This window comes from Cyrtonyx montezumae, unplaced genomic scaffold (assembly GCF_038088225.1).
Source record: "Cyrtonyx montezumae isolate F1298 unplaced genomic scaffold, pur_monq_1.0 scaffold_5, whole genome shotgun sequence".
Taxonomy (NCBI): domain Eukaryota; kingdom Metazoa; phylum Chordata; class Aves; order Galliformes; family Odontophoridae; genus Cyrtonyx; species Cyrtonyx montezumae.
This window is the reverse complement of record NW_027072056.1, coordinates 20,128,480-20,150,979: the sequence shown is the minus strand read 5'-3', so window position 1 is coordinate 20,150,979 and position 22,500 is coordinate 20,128,480. Positions and strand designations below refer to the sequence as shown.

Sequence of the window (22,500 nt, the reverse complement as noted above, 5' to 3'; positions counted from 1 at the left end):
CTCTGCCACCATCTGTGACGTAGCAACAAAATGTAATGGGTCAGCCAGGCCAGGCCAGATGGAGCTGTGAGCAACCTGGTCTAGAAGGAGGTGCCCCTGCCTATAGCAGGGGGTTGGAACTCAATGGTCTTAAAGGTCCCTTCCAATCCAAACCATTCTACGGTTGTATGATTGGTGGACAGGTTCAGCCACTACTGCCATTCCACCAACAGCCTCTGTCTGTCTGGGCCAATATAACAACATAGAAGGCATTTAATATGGAGCAGCCCCCGAATATACTCTGCATGGTAAAAATATTTGATAAAATACAATGCATAAGTTTCATGTGTTGTATCTGGAGATTCTCAGAGAAGCTGTAAATTATTACCAGTGCTTCAAAAGAACAACAACAAAAAAATAGTTTAGGAGGTTCCAGGTTTCATGTTTTAGTTTCAACACTGCAGATCATTTCAGATAATAAAATGATTGGACTAAATAAAAAAAATAAAAAATAAAAATGCAAGCAAAGGTATAAAACTGTCTAAATTTTGTACTAAAGGTATAGTGGGAGAGAAAATAATTATTCCTCCTTGGAATATGCTGAGCTCCACAAAAGGAGTGCCAAATCTGAACAGTTTCAAATCTTCTGGAAACTGGAAAGAGCTACAGAGCATTTGGATCTTTATAACACGGACTCCACATGTTAAAGGATCACAGCTGCTAGTATTAAAATAGTTGTGATAAATATTTATAACAGTAGAATTCATAGGGCTCTAATAACAAACATTAACTTTCAAAAGGACAGACAGATGTGGCTTTTCTCTCCAAAAAGGACAACATGTAGTACCTATTGGACAGATCACTACGAGGAAAAAAAAAATACAACAACAAAAAACTGAGCATGTTTAAAAAGAACAAAATGTGAAACATTGCATTAGGGAACAAATGAGTCAGAATATGATTTTTAAGGAAAAAAAAGTGGATGATCTCTGTTTAGAATACAAATCTTTATTAGCTATGAAGAGGTTGGAAGACAAATTAAATATGTTATTTCAGTGCAAGCAGGAAGACTAATTTTCTTTGCTACATCAAGTCGACATCAAGGAATGGTTTTTAGGGCAGAACGATGGTAGCTGATGATCCTTGATGGGATAAATTAAAGAACACTAGACACTGATTTAATTTGCTTCTCTTTACATTACTTTTCACAAAGACTTCCCAGAAGGCAGTGGTCAGAGAGGAGTCCTCTTGAGCACAGCTCACCACGAGCAGAAACAAGGAAGTGGGCATAGGTGGGATCAGTCTGAGATTCGGCTGCTGAAATGGCACTGACATCTCTTAGCTCATGCAGAATAAGTCCAATGTTTTGCCCCCCATTACAGCATTCTGCTTTACTCCAGAGTTCTTAGCACCAGGTATCAGCCACTTACAGAAACACAATGTTAGAGATTCAGTGTGCTATTTCCAGATTGGCTCACTTCCTTACTGATTTTTCTTTACTAATTTTGATCTGATTAACTTATGGCACCCTTTTTAACTGCACATTTATTTGTGACTCGCAAGAATGACAACTTAAGCAGAGCTGACTTGTACTTCATTTCAAGATCAGAGCACTAATGGTGCTGTCAGTATTCATTTAACAGCTTTTATGCTGTGAAATAAATCATGACATTCCACGTTATAATCTGCAGGTGTAGGGGGGATTATACAATAGCTACAGATGTATTTTACTAAAAAATTACTTAAGGAACTGCCAGAAGAGAGCAGCATTTTGAGATACGTGAGCATGCTGATGATGACATCCTCATTTCCAGAATGCTTACTGTACAAATAAATGTCCAGTAATTTCTGTCTTAGTTTCACTTCTGAAAATTTCTAAAGTTTAAAAGCAGTTCTGAGTTACAGCAAAATAAAGAGATCACAAGAGTGTAATGTTTAACTGGTAAGAACAAGTTATGATTATGACCTCGCTGTCCTATTGCAATTACATTTCATTCCTTCTTGCTAATAACTCCATGATGAGAATTGCAGTGCACAGAACAAGCTATAAAATTACATCGTGTCTGGACCAAACTCCAAGTTTAATAATATTCATATAAAAAGATTACAAGTTCTGTGAGAATATCCTTACCAAACAAAGAGGAATCCAATACACTGTACAGCCCTACCTTGGTCTGTCTGTGTCTGGATGGGTGATCTTTGCTGATAGAACTTGAAGCTACTAAAACAATGATCAGCATTTATACAGAAACCTCCATCTCATCAGCTTTATCAGCTTCTCCAACCTCTTAACATCCTGATGCTCTTTCATCTTCTGATATCATTCATTCATCTCTTCTTCAGTACATTTCACTTTTCGCTAACTCAGTCAGGTCTGCAGGGCCTGAGAGCACGCCTAGTAGGGCTTGGACCACACTTCTATCATGCATCAGCTTCATTAAGCACTAAAAGCTTATCCCTTTGCTCTAGCCAGGAAAAATCTGCCTTTTGCTCACAGGAAATGCAAGGTTCTTTACTAAATATTTTCTACGAGCTTTTTACTGTGTGCAGGAGTCTAGGGCAATTAGGAAATACAGTTATTTGAATTGTTCCCAGAGAAGAACTGGAAAAGAAGAACCCAAACCTGTGCTTAAACATCAGTGTAAACTGAACTTATTTATTTCTTCTATTTTTTTGCTTTTCATATGCAAGAGGTTACAGACTTGCCTCTTCTCGTCTCTTCTCTCACAGTAGTTCACTTATAGTTTCTCATATATTTTATAAACATAACCATATAAGACTGCAAAGTATCTTCTCAATAATTAGAAAAACAGTTTCCAGGAGTTCATCTCTACTCAAGCTGCTCTCAAGCACCACCTTTATGTTTACATGCTCCCACTAAAGTTCATAAGCTGTACTGTAAATTTACCATTCCAAAGATCATACTCTTCCTCTCCGAGTATTGCACAGACATAACTGTCAATAGAACTTTATCCTCAGGAGTCACTCATAGGAAATATTCCAGATTTGACAGCAGGAGTGAAGAAGGAATCAGAGGAGATAAATTCACTGGAGATGCCCAAGGCCATGCTGGAAGGAATGGGGCAGCCAAACCACAGCAGGGTGTGGGGCTGGGTGGGCTTTAGGGTCCCATCCAAACAAAGCCATTCTGTGATTCAATGATCATTTCTGTGTATTCAGTGTTCTTCCAAAACTTCAGTAAAAATAAAGGCTAATTTGTTTTAGATGAAAAAGCAACAAGCTGAGCACAGTTAATCATAATCAAAATGCCAACGTTACCATTCTCATTAATATGATCAATACAGCCTGGAAAACAATACTAGGTCACTGCATATTTATTAATATTTATAACATTAATTTGATGGTTTATCAAACAAATTCACAAAAATTTAATTAATCATGGTGTGTTTTTTTTTTTAATTTTGGATTTCACTTTATTTTTGTGAGTGAACTTTTAATAGTTTTTCACTCAGCTGTGTTATCTCCGTTTAAGAGAACTCCTTTTATACTGTTACGTTATATTTTGTCATCCACAAAGAAAAATCTTCCCTGATAGTTCTCATGGAAAATGGCTGAGGTGTAATTTACTTTTGTAAAGCATGTTGTAAACACTGTACCACACATTGGTTTAGATTGCCCCACACCTTCATTCTATTCCTATTTAGCTGCTCAGTTTGTAACAGAATCGAGTTAGCACCTTGCGTGTTTCCCTAGACAAAAGAGCAACAACGTTCACCTATTATTTCAGCCACCTAACACAGATTAATTATACAAACCCAAACTCACTAAGAGACTCAGAGGCTGAAAGAATTCTGCCTTCAGTGCTTGGCATCCCCTTGTTCCAGCCAGACCTGCCTGGAAGGCCACAAACACACAGCTTCTGCCTGGCTACATCTGCTCATAGAGATACTGCTCCCTGAGAAGTAGCACATACTAATTTCCCCTGAGCAGTATGTTATTGCTCTTAATTGTCTCTTCAGTAGCTTCTGGCTTTCCTCTGACCCTCTCTGAAAGCAGCTCAGCAAGCTCACTGCCTGCAGCTCACCCTGCAGAGGATATCCCATTCCTCTCTGATGCGCAGAGCAGTGGGAAGGTGGCCCCTCTGTGCACAGCTTACCTCTTGGCTGCTCTCATCAGAGCAGCACCAGACAACAACACAATGCACAGCAAGGCAATTTCTTTCTCATTGCCTTCTGCAGGTTATCACCACACTGGCATTCTGCTGGCATGTGTCTCGTTAGCTGAATGAGGTGCCTGCTGAGATTAATGAAAGGTTATGATAATGCTGCTGCACCCTCTGCTTCCCCTGTGCAGTAAGAATTGAAATTAAATGGGACCTGCTCCTGCTAGGTGCAACTTAACTGACTTCACTAGGGTTCTATCTGCTGATGCTCACTCTCAATTTTGTCCCCTTTTCTTTTAAACAGTTGGTTTAAAGGGAGGAGAGAATGAATGTGAATCATTTTTATTAGCTTTCATGGCTCCTTGCAGCTATCAGGCAGTGCTGGCAATCAGCTGTTTTTCATGGGATGCCATTTTACTCTGTGTTACCATGGGCACAAGATAACAGGGAGGGGGAAGTGCCTCCCAGCTACCTGGGAATGCAACAGCAGAAGTAACACTGCCTCTTGCACAGTTTCTGCAGCTGCATAACAAAGTCTTTAAGAATCATGTAAGCAGTCATTTCATCATCAAATAAGAACTACACTGTCATTGCAGGAGCTGCTGAAGCTTGCACAGATGTACCCAAGGTACACCCCCAGCAGCACAGACAGGGCAGCAGCATAGCTTCCATCCCTACAGGCTCTCATGCAGCAGCTCAGTGCATCTGTGAAACCTAAGCACAATGAATGCAATTAATAAGGTACTTTGAGTTTGCACTTGTAGAAATGCATAGCAAAAAGATTTTTTATGTAGTGTTATAAACTTTGGTTGTGTTTTCTGCTCATGCATTTTTAGATAGGTAAGAGACTAAGAACAAGGCAGAACTAAGGCACGAGGCAGAGAATCTAAGGGACAAAGTGAATAAGAAGATGAGAACATCATCTGGGCTATAGTGTCAATTATACTGTGTCCCCACCAAAGCTCTGGCTTCCAACTCATTGCTCCTCAGAGGGATAGGATATGGCAATGCTTTATTCTTTCTGCATTATAAAGCCTGACTACATCCTGCCCATGCCTCGATCAGTAAGCAATCCCACTGAGGGCATCATACATTTTGAGGAAAGGCCATGGGATTTGTAGCCTAAAAACAGATCTCAGTTTTCTAACTGATTTATTAATGGCTATGTTGTGTAGGACATCTCCATTAATCATGACAGCATTAAATAAAACACCCAAACAAATATCTTTAAGTACCTCACTTAGCATTTGAGCCAAATGGATGAATCTTTTCCCTTTTCCATATGGACATGGAGCAGTGGTTTGCTGGCAAGCAGTGGAGGAGCACCCCACATACCAGGCTGCCCGTGCAGCCAAGGAGCCAAAAGCGTTTGTGGCATCAGTCAAGCAAATATCTCCAGATATCTCACGTGATTTCCAAAGGCTGAGATGCATAATATTTATGCCTCCATTCATCTTCTTGTCAGAAAGCAACTCTTCCAGGTTAACAGCAGCCCTGGGTGGTGGTGTGGTCCCCACGGGGATATCACAGGCCTGTATAAGGCTTTGCTCCCAAGTTACAACTGGGAGTTTTGCAGATACTTTCCAGACAAATCCTATTAAAAATTAGATCAAGTAGTTGTTGAATCTTCTCAAATCCCTATACAATTTGGATTTGTGCCAGTGTCTTCCTACCATGCTGATAGTTTCAGATGACTCACTGTTAACTACACACTGGATAAGTCCATGGTGTTGAAGATTCAAAATCCTTTACCTAAGCAGCAGGCCTCAAACTCTCGTAAGTCTAGTTCTGGAGACTATCCTTAGAGAACTTAGAAAGGGAAAAATTCAACAAGTGTCTGTAACAGCAATGAGAAAAATTAACTTTCAGAACATTTTCCCAAATCAGCTAATCATTTACTGTATGCTGAAAGGATCTGAAGGATCAAAATCTCTATATTATGCCAAAATATTTCACACTAAAATATACTTTTCGGGAATTTCTGTTGTTAGAAACTGCAAAAACAAAGACAAGATGATGGAGACAATTTCCTGTGCATTACCTGGGATTTATGGATTGGCTCATTTAGAATAACAATACAAGGGGACGTGCCACCCCTAAATAAGTGAGTTGGAAAGCTGACATACACAAATACATATATAAGCTTTGATGTCACTTGGTACTCTTGGTACATGACACCACATAACAAGTTACCTTGTTTTTTTTATTTAATTGAGACAGATCTCCAGGGTGTTCCTCGATAAGAGCTAATCGCAAACCATCCTATCTTCTCTGATGGATTCTCCCTGCAAATGTCCTGACATGCTTAATATTTTATTTTTAAATATCTTCTTAACATCTTTATCCTCTCAGACTAGTGGAAAAGACAACAACTATCCAATCTATCAACTGAAAAGTCTGAGTGGTGCCATTTAAAATAACCAAGCTCTAAAAACTTCCATACTGAAAGGTGACAACTCAGACAGGGATATTGTCAGCCTGCAGTTTACAGGGTGATTTGAAAGCATTCACAGTTTTATCAGTTTTATACACTAAACTTCTCTGAAGCCTCATGGCACTGGCATTCTCAATACATCAGGCTTGTGGTCCTCTGGTGCTAAGAACAGCGGAGCTTAGAAAATAAATACTAATCATGTTTTAAAGCATTGCTTTTTTTTTTTTTTTTAATTAGAATGCGATTCTTGGAAGAAAATTGTAACCCATTTCTGAAAAGCAGAAGTAATTAAAACTTTCTTGTTTGCTTGTTCCTTAATGGGACACACAAAATTTAGGTTCTGATCCTGTGATCACTGAGCCTTACTCAAATTTCCATGGTACTGACTGAAAGGGCTCACGTGATTAAGTGCTAAGTACAAGAGAGATTGCAGAGCTGAATCCTCCAAATTACTTTTCTTAAGCAGTTGTTGATAGAAAGTTCATTATTTTTTGTTGTTCCCACTCAGATTACAAACATGAGTTCATTATCTAATGACCATAAAGTGCCTCCAAGTCCCTGCTAAAGGAAACTGCTTTGCAAGTAGCATTGAAGATAAACATTATTTCTTCTGCTGATCCTTGAAGAAATGTGCAGGATCCAGCTGGCATACTTTTTAACTGACAGAAACTGGAGAAGGACCTTCGCAGCTAAGCTTTCTTACGTCTTCACAGGCTAAATAAAGCTCAGGATATTCCTTCCAGATTCCAGCTTGGTGACAGCCATGGTGTATTTAAATGTCCTAGACCATAATTTAATACAGTATGTGTTATTACAAATGGTATCAGTTTCAGGAAATGAACTAACAAGATAGTTGCTTTCTTTTTTGGATCTTATTGTTTTCTGCTCAAAACTGGTTCATGACAAGTTCATCAAGTTGAAATTATTCTTCCTTGCACACATCTTGGAACTCATTCATGAATTCCTGCTACATATAAAGGATTAACAAGGAAGATCTTAAGGCATTGGCCATAAATAATATAGTATTTGAGAAATTTAAATCCAGGATGTTCTGTCTTAGCAACTTGGACATGTTTGCAATGCATTTAAGAGCTCAGTGCTCAGATCTCTGGCTCAGGGTCGGACTCTGATCTGTTATCAGGAGTAATAATGAGCCAGGTCAGCCAAGCCAGAGCTAATTAGCCCTTCAGACCCCAGAAGTGTATTTCCAACCTCCTGGGTCCACGCTGGAACCCTTGCACTTGGGTATCCTGCACTGTGAAAACGATCCAGCAAAACTTGGTGCTATTTCCACAAGCATTTTATTCTTTCTGTTTAACATACCTTGCATCTGATTTGTTATTTTGGTTGGTGTTTGAAGAGCAGTCCAACACTTTCTGAAGTGAATCAGTAAGTTAGAGGCTAATCCAAATCCAAACAAATAGGGCAGATTATTTGACTTTAGAAAGCTTTGGATCAGGTTCCAGCTGGAGAAATACCTGCAGATATTTACAAAAGAAGCTTCTCTCCTTCTGGACAGAATTCACTTGGATGATTTCACACCTTCTCTGGGACTAGAACTCTGGTTCTAGTGTGAACATTCACAGTTCCTATTTAAGTCATTTTTGAATAGACAAAAGAGAGTAACAATGGCTCAAGACTTTTTCATTCAAAAGAAATTTTTAAAACTTTTTTTTTTTTTAATGACCCTGTAAGGCCCTTTTGACCTTATGTATGATACCAATTTTAGCTTTCAAGAACTTCTCACAGATGCTATTATTTGATACTCAGCAGAAAATAAAATGGAATGATAGTTTTTAGTCTTGTAGGAGCTGAAGACGAGGCCTATTTGGAAATGAAATAAGGTACTGAATCCTACTGGGACTTTGAAGGAGGAAGCTATTTCTACAGAAAGCAAGTAAAAGAATAAGTAGACAGGAACTGACAAGGCATTTACCTGTCCAGTCACCCACTGAAACTTGCTCGTCTCCTTTACAACCTCATTTCTTTTTCTCATGGCCTGGGAAAATCTGAACTTACGCAGTATTTTAACCAGAATTGATGTCTGGAGATATCTAAAGAGTGTGCATAAAAGGAGAGAAAAATGTTTTAACTCCATGGAACTATTAATACTGTGTTTTAAATTGCCAGTGGCTTTGTAAAAATTATCAACCCTGTTGGTTGCGAGAAAGAGTAAATACTATACTCACATGTATATGATTGCTGTCTCAAACTCTCACTTTCTCTGCCATTAATAGAGTTTGTTCACAAACACTCAGTAATTGTTAGATAAATGGATGCAATGCTTTCCTTATCTCTAAAGACCAAATTTTCAAGACTGGCTGAGTAACCGATGCTATACTATGATGTAATATTTGAGATTTATTTTCAATTGTAATTGCCCTAATCATTATTTTTTTTCAAGATGGATACTCCACATTGCTCTGAACCGAATAAAACTGCCTAGATGCACTGTGTAGTGGTGGACTTGACCATAGCAGCATTTTTCTTGATGCTTTCTTCTACTACCACTGTTTTATTTCTGTTGGTAGGAAGATCAAAAGTTGCAAACTCCAGCTAGCATGACTGCAATTATTTACTTATCTCTGCTATAAATTCTCTGTGGGTTTGACATCTGTAAGTTAAGATCATGCATATTTCATATATTTCATATGTATATGAATATACATATACACACATATATTTCATATGTATATCATATAAAACACATAAAAATTATGTCCCATCATTACAGCGTCCTCTGTATCTGATTTAAATGCCACTCTGGAACCAAGAAATATCCAAATAAATCTCCAAATAGAAATTTTTGAACTGAGAATCATGAATATCATGATCTCAAGAAGGAATAGTATGCGAAGAGGTGAGGATAACTGAGCCTGTTTGAAGTCAAAATTAGGAGGGCCTTATATAGTACGCACACTACTTCATATCTAGGGAAAAACAAACATTTACATAAACCTCTAAGTATTTCCAGTTATGTAGAAAAATCACTTGGAGGCTACACACAACACTTGGAGGTGTTTCAGAACACAATGATGAATAAATACCATTCATGAGAGACAAATACTCAAAGCTACATTAGTTAAAATAAAAATCAGAGTATTTGAACAGCAGCTTCAATAGAAAATATCTCCCTGGTGTAAATTTGTGGCAAAAATCCTTAGAGTTTGTGCTGTGTGAAATTAGGATGTCGTCTTATTTTCCCTCATGGAAAGGTAGAGAACACAGGTCAAGGTCAGGGATGTCTGAGAAAGAAGATGATAGCAGCAGCTTTTAATTTTACATCTGCAGTAGAGTGTAATTTTTTTAACACCACTAACTGTGAGCATTTAATGTCTGATTTCTACTTATGCAGCTCCCAGACTTGTGGGGACAGAATCTCACAAATCCTGTGACTAAATTGCTAACTACATTTACTCACAGCTGACTTCTCTTGCCGTTGATTGAAAAAAAATTAAACATCATATTGAGCTACCTTTGAAAATACAGAGTTAGGTAACCTCTGCTGCTCCTCATTTCCTCTTTTCTCCCCTTTGCCACTTCCCTGAAACAAGCCAATCTCTAGTCTTGGGTAGTAAATTAAAACTTGTACCAAACAGTTTCCATTCCTTGTGTGAAACTCCTCAGCAGGACTTCAGATTAATGTTCCAGAATTAACTGGGAAAATGGGGTTTGAAGACCTTTCATACTTCAATTTCTGTGTTTTGATGATGAAACAAGGACTAAGCTGCAGAAATGCCACATGGAAGAAGAGTGTCCCCAAAAAGAGGATTATCTGTATGTGAACACTAATTAGAACTTCAAAGTGGCTTTTTCAACCGTGTCTTTACACATCTATAGTTATGATTTAGGGAAAGTAATCCCTAATTCTAGATTATCTCTGAAGTATATTGTTCTTACACATGAACCCTCTTTACACATAATTCATAACAGGTTAACGTATGCATTTCACTGTTCACAGATCCTTGCACCTAAAAATACCTCTTGGCAAGTATCTCAGACAACAACTTCTTTAATCTTTCCATCTCTGTTTTGCTCTTTCTCTCTTATTTATGACTTTTCTTGTTCACCTAGCCTCTTGCATCCATTAGCATCTCTTTCACCTATTTTCCCGTCATCTCTACTTATATATACTATATCAGATGATAAAAGATTTCCATCCACGCTTTTTATTCCCATCCCCAAATTTATACCATGATTTATCTTAACTCTTGGACTAGTTGTATCTCTTTGCCTCTCTTTCTCTCAACATACCTTAGGTAGGTTTCCTGCAAGGTTTGGGTACAAAGGGGGAAGCATGCCTGGTATGAGTTTTTCTACCTATCTTTTTGTCACAAGTGTGGGAAAGATTCATACCCAAGGCATTTCCCTCCCTTCTTGCATATGGTCAGCCAAAGGCAGCATAGCTTCAGAGAGATCCTCTGTATTACTGCTTTTCTTCTGCCTGTGTATGCATGTTTGCATGTCTCTGCCTACATCTCCAGACACAGGGAGTTCACCTCCTTCAGTCCCAGCACTGTGGATTATCACTGGTGGTTTTGATCCTGCAGGCTTTGACAGTATTTCAAAGGTATTTGCTGTCTTTTCAAGCTGTGATTGTCACTGCAGTAACTGAGCAGACGCCAAAACTGATTTATCGTCCCCATAATTTAACTTGGAGAGCTAAGTTAGAAATCACTTTGGGAGCAAAGAACAGTCTCAGATGGACAAAAGTATTCAGGTGCTTAAATCCCAAAGAAGTCATCCTACAAAATGCAGACTAATAGAGCTTTCTGTGCAAAGCAAAAAAGGTTATAGCAGATCTCTCTCTTTTTTTTTTTAATTGATTTAATCATGAAGCTTTTTAGTTCTTCTGTCATCAGGAAGCGATTCTTTAGCCACTGTTCCTTTCCTGACAATTGAATTAGAGCTCACTCTTTTCTGTAAAGCATTACCAGTGCTATACACAAAGCAAAGCTTTGCATTACAGTTTAAGGTTTTAGTCTTATGTCTCGCTCATTTACTCCTACAATATTTGGACATTTTATTAATAAACGTTCCCATCTCATGTTTGGAAATCATGATTTGACTCATCTTTTGTAGAGAACAAAATCTGTATGGATAGAATTGCATTTGCTGCACACATGAAAAGAAACAAGACACCTTCTTGTAATTTTGTGGCATTTGCAATATTAAGGCAATCTAAACAATTTGTATCCCAGGCCTCTTTTCAGAAGATGGTTGAATAAAATATTCCTGTTTTCAGTCTTGAAATTCAATGACAGCTTGTCAGCTTGCAAGCCAGAAACAGAGACAACTGCCAAGCATGTCTAGTTACTGATATTTTTTCATGATACACTATTTTCAATTGTATTATTTTGCTCATTTCCATTACATCTTCTGAATACGTTAACAATATGGACCTTGGAAAGACAATGAGCCACTTTTAAGAAACCCAGAAATGAAAGGTGGAGAAATATGTATAGAAGATGATACATTTCCTAAAATTAGACCTTTCTTTTTGCACATGTACATGTTTTCCACAGTATTATTTCATTCCCTTGAAATAGAACGTGAGAATGCAAGTACTGTTTTGGGTCAAAATTAAAGTTTTGCTTTTCGCCAACACAGGGAATGGAAGACTTTCCTATTACAACATAGCTCAGCGGTATGTAAACCTTCTTAGTAATTGAAATAATAAAAACTTAAAGTGGTTGGAAGGTTTATCTTATCTTTTTTTTCTTTTCCCAGTATATTTTTGCCTTTCCATATGTAGATGATATAGGTCCCCAGTTCAGTGCCTTGTCTGGACTCTATATGAGGTTGTTGTTTTAGTTCTCACTGTTCTGAAACTACTATCTATAAACATGCTGTGATAAGTTGGTAAGAAAAGCAGTGAAATTTATTATATGTCTACCAGCAGAACATCAGGGAAAGGCAATAATAACTGGGCAAAGTGCTTCAGAGCTTTAGTGGGACAATCAAAGCCTCACAAATTCCCCTAAAACATACGAGGAAATATTTCAAAGCCTTCACTTTATAGAAAAAGCTGCAAAGATTTGTTTCAGCAGTTGTAAAACTGGCAGCAGGACAAGTTTTGCCAGTTTCCTTTTATCCAAAACATTTTTCACAAAGCCTTAAAAATATTATCTCTGTACATTCCACTACAGTCTTGAGTCCTCATCTCATCTGATTTGTCTATCTCCTTGTAAGTTTACGTCACCTATATCTAAAAAATACAGATACCAAATCTAATGAATAAAGTAATGCAAAAAGCATAACCTAGCAACCACTGATTTGGGATGCCATATATTTTTTCATGATAAATAAAGCTTCCTCTTACGGGAGTTAGTAGAGCATTCTGCTGGTCATGATTGATAATACCTGTTAGTGTCACTTGCTTGCTTCCAAAAGCTTTCTCCAGAACATCAAAAGTACAGCAGTGAAAAGAATTTTAGAAGTATCTCAAAATAAAAATTTTAATTTATTTCTCTCAAACATTCAGAAGGCCACGGACAACTAACAAACTGTAAAATGAACTTCACCTATATACAAACATCACTATACCAAGCCTGAACAACTCCCTTCCATGTAATACCAATATCACACTTTGGTGCTGATTTGAATACAATTTGGCCACTTTTTTTTCCTATCCAAATTTGATGATATTTAGAATTCTATCAAATGTTACTAGGGCTACAAAGTGATGCTCTTCTCCCAGGTAGTCTTAAACACAATAATCAGATGAAGAGACCATGGGCAAGGGGAAATAATCCAAAACTTAAATAAAGGTGATAGAACAGATTCCAAAATCATTCTTGGAATATAAATATTTTATTGAACTGATTTTTTCTTAGACAACACCAGTAATAACCCTCTTCCCTTCATATCTGAGATTTCTGAGGGAGCAATGACAGCATTGTTCTCTCAAGGCTCAAATATATGTCAAGAAAATATGCTGGATTAAATCATGGAAACAGAACTAAGAAAAGGCTGGGAGAATCATCTGAACTTGCTTGACACTGAAAGCACAGCCAGTAAAAATTGCACTTGATACTGAAACAGCAGGAGTATCCATGCCCAAAAGCTTCTGACTTCCAACCCCAATAATTTATCAGCAGTTTGGCAATTTTCGCCTTTTTCTGCATTTTAAGGAATGTGGGCATCCACCCTATACCTGGTGGTGATCAACTCTCAAGGAATAAAATACTATTCACTGGAGACATGTTCTTCTGAACACTGAATCAGAGCACGGTATTTTTCTCCGCACTTATCAGAATCTAACAGCTAGTCTGTTCCACTGATTACTTAGATCTGCTCTTTGAATAAATCACAAATATATTTCTGAGAAGGAATGCTGAGAATGTACAGCAGGAGGGGAAGATACCCACAGTGCAGATTGCCACAGGTGCCCACCTATCTCTACCTGGCAACATCAGGAGCAGCATTAGCTAGAAATAATCCCAAGGGCTAAGCCTAAACATAACTGCCAGGAATCCCAGGAGCCTCCTAGTCAGTTGCTCAAGTGAGAGCAAAAAACAGATAGCATTTGGGTCAAATTGTGTGCCCAAAGACCCATCACAAGAAACAGAGCTAGGGACACGCCAGAACGAGCTGCTGGTAAGATGAGCCAGGCCCTCCCAGCCAGAAAGCACCACAACTAAACTTCCTTTTACCAGTTCTCATTAAATCTATCCTATTGCCATTCTTCTATAGGCTGTGCTTCTCTTCCTTATATTTTTTTAACTTCTTCATATTAGCATATTAGATAAACCACCCTCATTAAGACGCATGCTGTACAATATTCATCATTTTCATCTTTTTGCTTGAGTTCTCCTCATCTACTGGAGACATGATTTTTTTTTCCCCAGATGTTCATCCTTTGATCATATCAGAGTTGACTATAAGCATTATGTCAAATGAGGCTTCCCTGGTACGTTGCAAATATTTACTGTGTGTTCAGAGGTGCTGGGAAAACAGCAATCAGCTATTACACATTTGAAGTCATTAACACTTTTTATTTCCTCACTCCTTTACTCTATGAATATTTAACAATTCATCCACAGTCTTGGTGATGAGGAAATTAGCACATAAAAGGTTAATAGTGATCAGATCATTGTCTGATACATAAATTGCATGAGTATATTGTTGACCCTGATACTGCTGTTTCTCTATACTTGTGCTGGAAGCAGAGGGAGGGATTACTTGCTATTTGCTGTGGAAATCACTTGAAATTTAATCCGTAGGCTAATCTAATTATAGTGGAAAAGATAATCAGACAAGATGTCTGGACTGACGGCTAAAGTCTGTTGTGAACTCAAACCTCAGTGAACTTAGCCAGCTACAGCAACAAGGATTGTATACTCTATTTCACACAGCAGGTAATTGAATTTTATATATGTATGAACATATATCATAGAATCACAGAATCATTCGAGTTGGAAGGAACCCTTAAAGGTCATCTAATCCAATTCCCTTGCAATGAACAGAGACACACACAGCTCACTCAGGTACTCAGAGCCCTGTCCAGCCTGATCTTGACAGAGATGTAAATATTGTTCTGCAATATCTTGTGTAGAACTAAATTTCTCTTCTGATAATAAATGGTTCTGCTAAATGGAAAAATCCATGGGCTTTGGATGGCTGATATCAGATCCTGCTTGCAGCATGTAATAAGGAGTATTTGCCCTTCACTGAGAGCCTAAGTGACACCAGCATCAAAGCAGGGTTGTCATAGCATCTCCCCACAAGGAGGAAGTTGTTACCAAGTTTTACCTGACCTCATCGTGCAGACTTCATCTTGAGAATCTGATAGATTTTGGTATTGATAAATCAAGCACACAGCTCATTTCCAAAAAAATGTACCCCTGCTGATTTTCTCTATGTTAGTCTTTCACTCAGAATTCATAGGAAGTGGTGCCATTAGGTTCCAAGAGGAGACAGGAGTAGGGAAAGCTCTAAGATTAAATCTTTGATTTTATTTTAGTAGATTAAAATCTGTATCAAAATATTATGCTTTTGATGAGTATAGTCAACTGTACAATCACTTATCTGAGTCAAAAAGCTCATTACTTACAGTAAATATATATATTTCCAGATTCACTAGGTAAATGAGATAGAACTTGTTAATTAATACTCCTACATAAAAATATTTCCTCTGGAAAAGAAACCAACACGTCATAAGCAAACCAATTTTTAAAAAGTTTCCATATAAAAATAAACTCTTAGTTCACCTCGGAGTGTAAAATAAAAGGGCTGCAGCAGTCAGTGCCAGCCAGGAACTCAGTGGTTTTGGAGCTGAATCAGAGCCAGTGCAGAAGGGAGGACTGTGGGACTGGGGCAGATCAATTAACCATCATGCATGGACACGCAGCAGCTACTAGCATAACAGCATGGTCAATGCAAATAACACTTTCCTTGGATGAGTAAACAGGGGAATATCAGGTTGAAATAGAAGACAGATTACACCTGTAATTAGGACTCATTGGGAATGACAGTGTTTAATTCTAACAAGGAAAGTTCCAACAAGGTGTTGATGAATCACAGTTCCGGAGGAGAAGCATGGTTATTAAGGACTTGGAAAAAAAATGCATAACAGTGAAAAACTCGAGAGTATAACCTGCTTTGTTGAACAAGAAAAAAGATTAAGAATTCTCTCTGCTTGGAACACAAGTTGTGTACAAATCTCAGAAACTGACGAAGAAAAATTAGCAACTGAGAAGTGGAGAACAGGAATAGGAACATTCAGATCAGACAGAAGTTCTCTTTATAGCTATAACTGTATTGAGTTAGAACCCATCAATGTTTGCACTGGATTTTCCATCGCTGGAAATGCCTAAGTCCCACTTATGTTTTATGTACAAGGTTGCATGGACTGAAAGTGCACTAAGTCCCTCCTGATGTCAAATCAGATAAGAAAAATAATTAGGTAACTGTTCCAAAATTCATTCAGTTTTTCCAAATTTTCATATCCTTCATGAATAAGAAGAAAGATCCACCATGGCATATAATACAGGATTGTAAAAGTTAAACATTTTAAAAGCATGAAATAAGCATTTGATTCTATATTTTCACAAGTATAATTTTATGTATCGTTAGGAGAGTGCAAACTGAACTTCTGAGAAGACAAGACAGCTCCCCCATTGCGTGAGGCTTGCAACCTTGAGAGCAATTGTACACGGCTCTGTTAGCGGCTGTTTTTCTTGCTGCACTGAAATGTTTTCATTCCAAACTTAATAGTACATTGAGAGAGTCCCCAGATGCCACGTGAAGAGCAAGGGCTGTCTCACTCTTCTCCTGGACACCAAATAAATAGACTGAATGAAGGGCTATATTTAATCCATTTCAAACATCCAAATGAAATATGTTTATTTGTTTCTTACGTAGGCTAGTACGTATTTCATTTAAGGATGAGCCTAATGGAAATAACAAGTGATTTGTTACCGTCTTCAGTGAAAGTCAGGATTATACTTACAGTACAGATGGGAACATAAAGCTTTCTGAAAAGAACATCCAGCAAACTGAATCACTTCATCTTGTGAACATAATAGACCTCCATGTTTGCATGTGTGTGTTCTAAACAAATTATATCTTACAGCAACTTGGGCTTTGCTATTATTTCTACCGTTAAAGGTCTTCAAATATTTAAATATTTCATTTTTGCAACTTGAGACCATTAACTTCCTTTTTACCAGCTGCTACCATAGTAAAAAATATTTTGCGTTTGCTTTCATGGCTAGATACACGTTACTTTCTTCAGTTCACTCATCACCATGAACTACATATCAACAGTTTATTTTCCTAGGACGGTACTTTTATGGGAACTAAGACAGGAATTCTGGCCAGCTGAACAGTTAATCCTGCCTCACCATTTCCATCGTGCATCAAACCACCATTAGCACAGTTAAAGATCTTCTGCCCATGCAGTAACAGCCATCTGACCAAACAGACTTCTATAGCAGTTACTTACCCAGTTTTTGCAAAACTTGCCCAATATCTTAGCATGGACCGGCTTAAGATTTCTTCAGCTTTGGTGTAATTAACTCTTCTTTCTAGAGGCAATCCAAACACAAATTCAATCTCATAACCGTGCATCACTCCCATCCACTCTGGCCAAGGAAGCTTTGAGGATCTATGCTCAAAGAAGTAAAAGAACGTGTTGTTCCCTACTTCTGCAATTTTTTTTGCAAACTCCATTGCAGGACATATTATATAGTAGTCCCCAATAACATCATCCATGGCATCACGGTAATGTTCTGGCTTTTGCTCATTTTCCCAATCCGTGTACTGAAAAATGATAGATTCTATAGCAAGTTGGCTTGCTTGTGGAAAGGACAGAGTTAAAGCTTCTTCAAATTGTGTTTTATTGATCAAACTATCACTGTCCTTGCTGAAGCCAGGGATTCCATATACTAGAAAACTCGTTCCTTCATCTTTGTTAACACCAATCAAGATCTGTGTTTGCTTGAAAATGCCATTCTCAATCAATGTTTCTGGCATGTCCAAGAGAAAATCACCATCCACAGTTGGACAAAAAAATATTTGTAAAAGAGAGAAATAATTTACTACATGAACTTCATTCTCCAATAAGTCCTTGGGGTCCTTGTCTTGGAGGCAGAGAATTAGTTCTGTTTCATTGCTGGTGGGACACTGGAGTTGTTTAGCTAAAGCCACTGTTCTCTTCCTGGCTTCAGATGCTGTTATTGCAGCCCAAGGGGCATTTGCAGATCCACTTTGCATGATAGCTCTTGTGAATAAAGGATGGCTTTTAGGAGAAAGGATATGGTAGCTGACAGAAGCTGAGCCAGCACTCTCTCCAAATATAGTCACACTTTTTGGGTTGCCTCCAAAAAATGCTATGTTCTCCTGGATCCACTGAAGTGCCAATCTTTGATCAAATAAACCTGCATTTCCAGGAACTTCCTTGTTGCCTGGCAAAGCCAAAAATCCTAACGCACCGGTTCTGTAGTTCATGGAAACTACAATTACTCTTTCTACTCTGGCTAGAAACTTGCCATCATAGACAGGTAGGGAAGTTGACCCAGTCTCAAAGCCACCCCCATAAATCCAGACCATGACAGTTGCGTTCTTGGGCTTGGGTGAAGGAACCCATACATTAAGGTATAAGCAGTCTTCACTTAGGTTAGTTTTCGGATTCCACATCTCTGTTCCAGGAAACCCAGGGTAAGTTGTATCTATAAGCTGGTAACAGGAGTTTGCATGTGCAGTGGCATTCCAGATACCAGACCACTTCTCAAAAGGTTCTGGTTTTTGAAATCTCAGTCTACCAACAGGTGGTTTTCCATAAGGTATTCCAAGAAAAGCTGTCACAGTCCCTCCCAGTACCTGCAGGTTCGTCCCTCTTACTCTGCCTTTCTTGGTTGTAATAATATTATCTTCAGGCACTACCTTCCTGATGAACATACACAGGAGAAGAAGCCACATAAGAAATCTGGCACAGATACTCACACCATTTGCCCAAATCATTATGCCTGAAATGCAGAAAAAAATTCAGGATTATTATTTCCACATATTAACATCAGAGCCAAAATTGTATATTCAAAAAGGACGTATATCATCCCCAAGAGTGTTGAAAATATGATGCTTCCGCACAAAGTTCAAGAATTCTTTAACCATAACTCATTGTCAGTCTTGTTGTATAAGCTACCTTCAGTATTTAATCCTTAGTACAGCATTACAGAACAACTTTGTTGCTAAAAATACATAGAAGTGAGGAAGTTAGACCAGAGAATCATGTAAGTGGTCACAGGCCACATGTTTACAAGTCAACAGCAACCTCACATCACCAGCAATGGGTGACGTCACCACTTGCATTTCCACCAGCACAATTAGTGAAATATCTTAAGGTCTGCGACACTAAAAGCCCTCCCCAATGAACCATTATTCTGCTAGGGGTTTCTTTAGCAACTTGAACACTCAAATCAATAAGGGCAGACAACAGACATCACTAGCCACAGACTTTTTCACACATAAACATGAATTCTGTGAACACTGGAAAGAAAAAAAAAAAGCAAGCTTGAAAGCAAGTTTTAATCCAAGGATTTCCAAGTTTACCTAAGCTTTGAGCTGTGTTCATGTCACAGTGCATGTCTGGGCAGAAGCAAATCATCAGGATGGCATTGCTGTGAACTCCAAGCAGCCCTGGCTGGTCTCACTGCCCCACCCATATTTGTTCAGAGCTGAAGGTGTTTGAGCAAGTGGCCAAAGTGCCTCTGAACAGAGCACCGACTCATTAGCTCATCTGGATGACTATGCAGAGAGGTACACCAAAACCTGAATGAAATCTTATTTCTTTAAAGCAACTTAACTAGGTTCATAACCACCCTAATCATGACAAGTGTATATCTGTGAGTTAAACTTAACATTAAAAAAAAATACAAGGCTATTTAAGTTACACAGGTGGTTCTTCACAATTTAAACATGACCTAGGAACTAAGGAATAGATAACACTGTCTTAAACCTAAGAATAGAAACATTATGTATCCCATTTAAGTACACTGGTAGTCCTTTTTACCACAACCTTTCCAAACACTCTTAAATTAAAACACCCAGTATCATCATCTTGAAGTAAGAAAAATAGCATTTACATAAACCAATTTCTATGTCTAACATGTTTGAAAGAGTTCAACAAAGCATCCTTCTATTTTTCCTTACTGCCCTGTTGTACATAGTGTACTGTCCAGCCACTTTAAACAGGCCATTCTTTGTTAACAAGCACCACTTGTGTCCTTAAAAGGAAGGAGGCTAATTTTTGTGTCAAGTACAGCTGTGTGTTTAAGACCAGCTCCTCTCCCTTGTTTGCAACTTATGAACTTATGAACTTATGAAATAAAAAAGGAAGAATTTGTGCGACAAGGATCCTGACATTGAGATAGCATCAAATGTATGGATGAAAACCTTCAGGGTCAACAGTTCACAGTCCTAGTAATAATCAAAACAGATAAACAATAGGTAAACTTCAGAAAAGTAAACATGTTCTTGTCTTTTTATTTGAATAAAACAACAAAAAGAGAGTGGTGAAAAGGGAAAATAAACTTTAGGCTTTGGTCTAACACTCACCCCAGCCTTAAGCTTGGTATGTAGGAACCTGTCCTCTTGTACACCAAACCTCACAGAGCTGTCATCAGGACCCATGTGAAGCTCCTACAACACTGGTGCAAACAGAGGCTCATTCCAACAGCCTGCAGTCCCCACTGCACACCACTGAGCTCCCCTCACTCATGCTACCCCATTATTGTCCATTCATTCTCATAACAAAATCTTCTAAGAACTGGATTAGAAAAGGTATGTAAGGATTAGGGTAGGGCTAAGCTCTTTGCCCCCTCCATCTCACAGTCAACCCAGTAATGGTAATAGTAGGAAGTGTACATCAACTACAGATCACTGTGAGGTGGGAAAAGTAATTTCTCTATCATTTCATTGACAGTTTCTCTTTATCACATATCCATTTCTAATGCACTACACCAGGACCAAGAGAGAGCAACAAACTGGAAATAGTAAAAGGTTTCAGTGTCATTACCAAGAAAACAAATGACACTAGGAAAAAAAAAATAGAGATGTTAAAGGTCCTGAGGCTTTAATACCTAAACTGTAATTAAAGTTAAGTCCCCTCTGCCCTCTCCAGTAAATTAAAAAGAATGAGACAGGAGTAAAACACCGCAGTAGCACTACAAATCACACAGGCATAACTTTTGATCCTATAGGCAAGGATTTTATAAGAAAAATGACCTAAAGATTCAGTTCTTCACCACCTTCCCAATGATCTCTTCAATGGCATAGGTGGCATTTCAAAGGAAAAGTATGAAACAGACCAAGCTTAAAAAAATGCAAAAGTTTTGCACTACTGAATGAATTTATCTACACCCACGTTAATCTAATATTGACAGAAGTAAAAAGGGCAGCTTAATATGATACCTTCAATACAAGAATAAGATTACATTTAATAAGGTTTTGCATGCTGCATTAAAACAAACCCAACACAGTAAAGTTGAGTTTACACTGAGAAACATGACATGAGAAAAACAAACATTCCCTGATTATTATTATGAAAGTAAAACAGCAGAGGAGTGCTTTTGCACATCAGCCTCAACTGAACAGAGATATATCATGTAATGCATCTGCATACATTAAAAAGCCACTTCCGTGGTAGTTTTCTCCAGCAGAAGTTACACAGAATACACTTTTACATTCGTATTCCACAGGGGAATACAATTTATTTCAATAATGGTTTCCTCTCCCTGCAAATCTTTATCCAGAATAAATAATAATAATAATAAAGTCACTATTTAAATAGATAAGATGGCTGAATTAATAAGTGATTACTGGCTGAGTTTAATTTACTTAGCCCAGGAGCCCTTAAATAATACCAAGGTCTGATCCGCATGCCTGCTTACTCGTTCCACTTGCAGAGCAGAGAGTTTTCCCGAGAGAGAAACAAATGGGCAGAGCTGAGCGTTTTAAAAGATCACAATCCCCGTGCAAATCAAGCGGAACCGTAAATTACCCCTGGCAGACAGAGACGTGGAAATAGAGAATCACTTACCCCACTTCTATTACAAGAACTACAAAGTTTTAAAGGGTCGGGATCTTTGAATACTTCAGGGAAAATGCAGTACGCAGCTGCTGCTTTAAGCCCGTAAATTGGACAGTACTGACATTATAATCAACTGTTTCTGACACAAAGCTCGCGAGAGTTGGCAGCAGCAACTTGATCTGCAGGCAGCGTTCCCCGCTATCCGACATCTGCTCCAAGGCACACGGTACTGCTGGAGAAACACTACAAAGGGAAACCCGTTTTGGGGAAAGTCAGGCATCCGCTTCGATAGAAAAGGGAAGAGGCAGTGATTTGTTGCAGGCCAATGCTTTTATAAATCTGTTCATCTTCCCACATTATGAATACAGTAAAATCCTGCCTTTCTTTCCTTCATCGTGCATAGAATGCTCCCTATACCTCTCAATTATTTTT

At 38.3% G+C, this 22,500-nt stretch overlaps 1 protein-coding gene across 1 annotated transcript in view; it reads right to left on the bottom strand.

Annotated features, from left to right (window-relative positions):
* The window catches only part of BCHE (butyrylcholinesterase), a 29,935-nt gene extending 7,770 nt beyond the window's left edge, over positions 1–22,165 (bottom strand). Inside the window, exons 1-2 of the mRNA XM_065747824.1 lie at positions 22,078–22,165; positions 17,485–19,006 (exon numbers count right to left, since the gene is read on the bottom strand). Of these exons, the coding sequence (XP_065603896.1) occupies positions 17,485–19,001 (1,517 nt within the window). The 5' untranslated portion in view covers positions 19,002–19,006; positions 22,078–22,165. The remainder of the gene's footprint in view (positions 1–17,484; positions 19,007–22,077) is intronic.
* Positions 22,166–22,500: the final 335 nt, after the last annotated feature.